Source organism: Drosophila mauritiana, chromosome 3L (genome assembly GCF_004382145.1).
Source record: "Drosophila mauritiana strain mau12 chromosome 3L, ASM438214v1, whole genome shotgun sequence".
Lineage (NCBI taxonomy): Eukaryota > Metazoa > Arthropoda > Insecta > Diptera > Drosophilidae > Drosophila > Drosophila mauritiana.
Window position 1 is genome coordinate 5,137,025 of NC_046669.1, and position 6,000 is coordinate 5,143,024.

The 6,000-nt window shown below is 38.3% G+C and overlaps 1 protein-coding gene across 15 annotated transcripts in view; it reads right to left on the reverse strand.

The window, feature by feature from the left end:
• LOC117141656 (protein alan shepard) overlaps positions 1-5,169 on the reverse strand; it is a 119,384-nt gene extending 114,215 nt beyond the window's left edge. For 4 of the 15 annotated variants that reach the window (XM_033305233.1, XM_033305240.1, XM_033305238.1 and 1 more), the window contains exons 1-2: positions 4,837-5,167; positions 3,352-3,560 (exon numbers count right to left, since the gene is read on the reverse strand). In XM_033305233.1, the coding sequence (XP_033161124.1) occupies positions 3,352-3,519 (168 nt within the window). In that variant the 5' untranslated portion in view covers positions 3,520-3,560; positions 4,837-5,167. Of the gene's footprint in view, positions 1-3,351; positions 3,561-4,836 lie in introns of those variants that run through there. The other 11 variants (XM_033305242.1, XM_033305232.1, XM_033305241.1 and 8 more) reach the window with 7 other exon arrangements.
• Between the last annotated feature and the right edge of the window lie 831 nt (positions 5,170-6,000).

Below are 6,000 nucleotides of genomic sequence, written 5' to 3' on the forward strand. Positions count from 1 at the left end.
GTTGCGCTGAGAGACTGGAATCCTTGGACTACTTTGAGTAGCGAGTTCTTGAGCAGAATATTTGGTGTAAACTTTTCGATTTTCACGCCTTGTAAATAATACTGAACATCACTTGCACTTTACACTTCGCGGTTCTCTCAGTGGCTAATATGTATAAATATATTTGTAAATCATGGACAGAATGAACTGACTTCGACGCAGATTACGTATACGCACGGAAAATGGAAATATAAATATACGTATGTATATATTTAATGCAGAATCTTGCGGTATGGCGTTTAAAAACTTTTCTATTTCGAAAAAACACAAAATGGCGAGCTTGCACTGTGTTGAAAGGATGTGTTTGCAGGACTCCTTCGTGGACTGCTCGCTTGGCTATTTGTTAATAGTGGGATTTGGTTTGGGCTTGAATTTGATATTCGATTAGGACTTCGATTCGGTTTTGGCTTCAGACTTGGCTGTTGGTTGTCTCCGGCAATCTCAGTGTGCTTGGGGCTCTGTGGTCGCTTTCCGCTTTTGTGGTGCACAAAATGAGGAAAAGGCGTTTGTAACTGAACTTGACAATCGTCGAATGGATTCTGAATTTCTCATTGAGTAAGGTTTTTGAGTAAGGCCTCAGCTCAGCCTGGCAGATTCGTTTCGGCTTCCCAGCTTCGGTTTTCCCACTTCGTGTGCTCGAATGCATTGGGGAGCCGGCAAAATTGTTTTCCAGCAACAGGATCCACAAGCCGACGCAGGCGCAGGACCCAAAGGCGTTTCGTATGCCATTCAGCACTGCAATTTCAGACGGAGTTGGAGCACCATATATCCCCACCATCGCCGTCTGGCCAGCAGCAGCTTCCTCAATTGAAATGCATCCCAGCCTATATGGTCGCAATTACCTTAACAACTTTGGCCTGCTCTCGCAATTGTCAACATTGAATTTAATCACAAATTACTACGTGACCAAGCTCACAAAACTTTTTATAAGAAATATAAATATTTTGTGTTGCACAAACTTTTTAGCGCACAAACTCAAACACTGTTAAGTTTTTTTCGGCTACGAAACTCAAATAGAAAATGCCAAAGCGAAAATTATACGTTGGTATGGGGGCGGCGAGGGAAAACGAATTATTCAGGTAAAATACAAAACTGGGGTAGGAAAAGCAAATCAAAGGAGTGTAAATGATATTTCCTTTTGGACTGCAGGAAAGTATTTAATTTCCTAATTACTGAAGTGGGAAATAAGAACTTAGACTGACAAGTCGGAGAACGCCGAAATTATTCGTTTTCTGTAGCTTCTAGTTTATCAAACGGATTAGTTTAAATGACAGTTCGAAAATGGGAATGCAACAGATTCAACTTTGAAAGAGCTAAAAATATGTAAATAATGCATAAAATTGGAATTTCAATCAGAATTATAAAAAGTAAAATCCTAAAGCTGGAAAGGGCTTTGTTTCTTATTGCGATAGCGTAGTTTTCCTAGATTCTGACAAACTCTTGCACTTGCAATTTCAGCTACAGTAAAAATCATAAGGAAATGATTTTGTTTGCCCACTCAAACTTTTCGAAAATTTAATATCCAAAACTCTCTCCAAACTTGACATTTACAATTTTGAGCCATAAAAACGCGGTCATTTCCAACACAAAGTGCGGTCCAAAGTAATTTTAAAAATATATATCTTCCCTTAACTCCATAAACTTCAGCAACTTGGCCGTTTCCTCTTTTATTTATTTACTTTCCTTTCTTCATTTTCCTGTGTAGGACACAAAATACGAAATATAATTTTCATTCCAGCCACAATAACTGACGTCGACTGAGGCGCTGACTAAGCGCGAATGTTTACAATTTTTGCCGCATTTTCGCCACCCTCAACAACAAGTTTTTCTTTTTCCCCGGAATTTTTATTTTCATGTGGTCCGCCAGAGTGTTGTTGTTGCTGCCGTGAGTTGAAAGCTGTTTAAATGAAAGAACGTTCCCGTGAAAAAAGCCAAAGCAACGCCTGTTGGCCATTAGAGGATGCCAAATAGATGTTGCCTACAAAGCGAGCACACCTGGAGGGATTGCAAGGAGTCTGGTGAGGGGTGGTTAGGGATTGGGGATTGGATTGGGCTACCTAAAAACGTAGCAAACGAGCAACATCAGCCCCAGATTCGTACCACACCCATCTCTTAGTATTATGCCGCAGAAGCTTTGAATAGTTTATTATATGGCATACATATATACAACATATACACCTAGAGAAATTGGCATAACCAGGTTAGTAAATATACCATCTCGTAGATATTATGAATTATTAACCACATTTGTGGTTAATTGATAGCTAAGATCGTAGATAAAGATCCCTAACAAATGTTTACTATATAGTTTGCTGTGCATCCATATAACACGCTGGTAAACCGGATTTCGTCAGTTGAGGAAGGACGAAGGGTACCACTTACAAATGTTGCCTTTGTGCGATTTCCATTTCATGCTTTACATTTTTTACATATTTTTTTTGTGCGTTGCTGATGCTTAGAAAGCAAATGCATAAATTATGATGGAAATTACACAATGCACAAAACATTACACCCCCTTAAAACGTGTAATACCATTGAAATTAGCAAAAAGGAAATCCAGCTAAAATGCTCCTTTCTTTGCTGGCCAGTTTGTGTGCATAATGATTTATCCAGGTATGAGGATAATGGGGCACTATTGGCCCGATTCTCTCATCGAGATTAGACTGCCTGCACTGCAACTGTCAGCAAATTGATGGGGAAAATGGTTAGAAGAAATCCATATCATTGCCAGGCCGTGGCAGCCGCATCAGCGAGAGCAATTTTCCACTCAAATGCGTACTCGTTCCCTCTGCTACCACGATTCCCCCAGTTTTTCCTGATTTTCCACCCATTTTCGTCCCGCATTTCCCGGATTCAAAGGACGCTGCGTATGACACATGTCGATTGCAGTGGCGCCCCCTATCGGCCGCAAGGCAAAAATGGCGCCTTCTATGTGGAAAGAAGCATCAGAATCAAAAATCATCAGCCTGAGTCCGATTTGAATGAGCGATTGAGTGAGTGACTGTGTGACTGACTGAATGACTGACTGGCGAGAGTGCGACCGAGTGAGCCGTTTGATTGCTTGATTGATGCACGGAGCTATTGATTGATTGATGCCTTTGTTGATCCCTGATTGCTTAAATGTTTGCCCAACACTTTTTATGCCAGGCTATTTCGAATTGCTTTGGAGTTTCAAACGGGGTAATAGTGACTTTCTACGTTTTAAGACGTAAATCATTTTCCCAAAACTTTATAAATTCAGGAAAATAATAGAAGAAATAGTTGACCAATAAATTACAGCCCAATATTGTCTGCGATATGTATCTAACTTACGTTTGAATAGTTCTGGGATCTCGGAATTTGCGGCGGCAATTGCTGGGCGTTCGATGGCCCCCTCATGCTACCGCCTCCACCTCCCCCGCCGCCTTGCTGCTGGTGAGGCGGTCCGCCCATCTGATGCTGTTGCTGAGGGGGCGGGGCTGGACTGTATCGTGGGTGCATTGTTCCTAGTTTCCTAATAGCACACTTGAATTGACTTGCGACTGAAAAAAGGGGAGTAAATGAGATAAGACAGATTAGAAAGGGTGAGTCATAATTACAAATATTTTATAATCTTAAGACTTTGCTGATATTAACATTTGCTTTAGCTTTGCTTTACTCGACCGCATTTTTATACAGATTTTTATAACTGGTCAACCTACATTATGACAGTTTTTTTGTAGTTATTTAATTGAATTTTCTTCTCATTTTTAGCATTTTGACTAATACATTAATAAAGAATATTATATTTAAATGTATAAAATGAGGTCAGTATTTTTTCTGCTAATTAAAGTTTTCTTTTATTTTTCTACTACTTTTTTACAGCCCAACCCGTTTGCTCTGACTGCCGCACGGCAACACTGTTCTCTGCACTTTTCTTTCTCTCTCCCTCTCTCTATTTATAATGCTCTTTTATAGCATTCTGTGCCACATCCAGCTTATTTTGCCGTGTTTATAATTTGTTAATAATATTTCACTAGCAACTTTGTTGATTATTATTAGCACCACCCGTCTTTAATTGTTGTTGTACTTGCAACAGAGCATTCAGCGAGTTATTTTAGCACTCTATCTGTCTCTTTCCCGCGCGGCAGTTGCAACATTTGCATTTTGGCATTAAAAATAGCACACAGCACAGGCCAGCCAATTTTTTTTTTTGGTTTGCAAATTTATTTATATGCCGCCAGACAGCCACAAACACACACGGGCCACAATAATTTATTGATATGCAGGGGGCAATTATTCAATTGCAAATTGTTTTTACGCTATTGCTTTTTGTCAATTGCACTTGTTGTTGTTGCTGTTTTTTGTTATTGCTTATTTAAGGACAATGACAGCAAAATAGAGAACGAGAGCGCAGTGCACAAGAGAAAGAGAGCAAAGAGCGAGAGAGAAGAGCGGGTGGAAAGAGCACCGGCAAACAACAAGTGAGCAAAGCAAAAGGTGAAAAATAAATTTGCACTGCGATAAGATTTAAATAATTATTGCTCTCTCTCTCTCTCTCTCTCTCTCTCTCTTTGGACTTTTTCGTTTTCCCAGTTGTATTATTGTTTTTCGTATGCTGTGCTGTGCCGTTCTTATTTTTGTATTTTTATGCCATTGCTTTATGTATTTTTTATCGAGTGCATTGCTCTAAAACAACAACATTCGCTTTCAATTAGCTGAGAGCCGCAAATTTGTTGCTTTTGCCATTGTTACGTCTGCTTTGCGGGGCTTCCAAAGGTTGTTTTTCCTCTTGTTCAATTTGCTTTTGGTTTTTAGCTTTGCCTAAATGTTGCTTACTTATTGAAATTTCGTTTTATTGCTGGTTTGTCAGCTGCTGATGGCTCTTCTTCTTGCTTCTTGTTGCACGTTCTGTTTTTTTGTGCACACAAACACACGCACACACAGTCGGACAAACACAACACACACACACAATCGCACGCCCACGCACACTTTTTGCACTTGAAAGTAATTCGATTCGTTTTCGTTTCGATTTTTCGCCCTTTTACTTCGTTATTTGTTTGTTGTTCCGTCACGCGCTTTTATTTATATATTTATGCAAAATATTACAACGACAAAATATAAGTTTGCGCAGCCGAAAAAAACGAAGAAAGCGCAACGCGACAGCAATCGGCAATGGTATGAGCTTCTTCTTCTTTCTTTTCTGCCGGTAATGCTCTCTTCGCTCTCTCGCTTAATTTACAGCAATCTACAGTAGCCGAAAATAGTCTAGGTGCAATCCATAATATTCAATATTTTCTTTTACTTTATGTAATAAAAAATTTTCAGCTGGGAGTAGCATGATAATAAAGTTCTTAATAAAGTAGCACAATAACTTTGTCTACGTGTTAGCTTTGTGGCCTTATAGCAAATATATTCTGTGTACATAGCCTTTTTTCCGCCACTGTATATATTCCTTCTCTTCAATTTGTATTCTCTTAGAAAAATGCTCTTCTTATTGCCTCTTATTAGCTTGCGCCCTGATGTTTAATGAAACTCTTTCGGTTTTCTACTTTATTATTCTATTTTATAACAATTTTATTTATTTTATGTATTCTGTTTATTTTTTTATTTTGTGGAATAAAGTCCAAGCTTATTAATTTTAAAAATATAAAAAACATTGTAAATATCCGATATATGTATTTAATACAAATTTTTCGTCATTGCATTTCGTCACTAATCAAAAATTAGGATCCTGTTTAACCAATAATGTTAACATTTTAAAAGCCTATTTTCCATGCAAACTTTAAATAACTTTCCTTTTCGAATTTGATGCACATGGTTGTCAATTTTTCCAATCCCATTATTTCAGTTCATTACGCAAATGTAGCAAAATAAAAAGAATGAAATAAAATCGAGGGAACCAAAAACTGTAAAGCCAGCAAAAGCATATAGTGTGTTATTTTGAAATATTTAAATAAAATTAATATTCTCAACAAGTGCGTCGCATAAAAGGGCGACGCA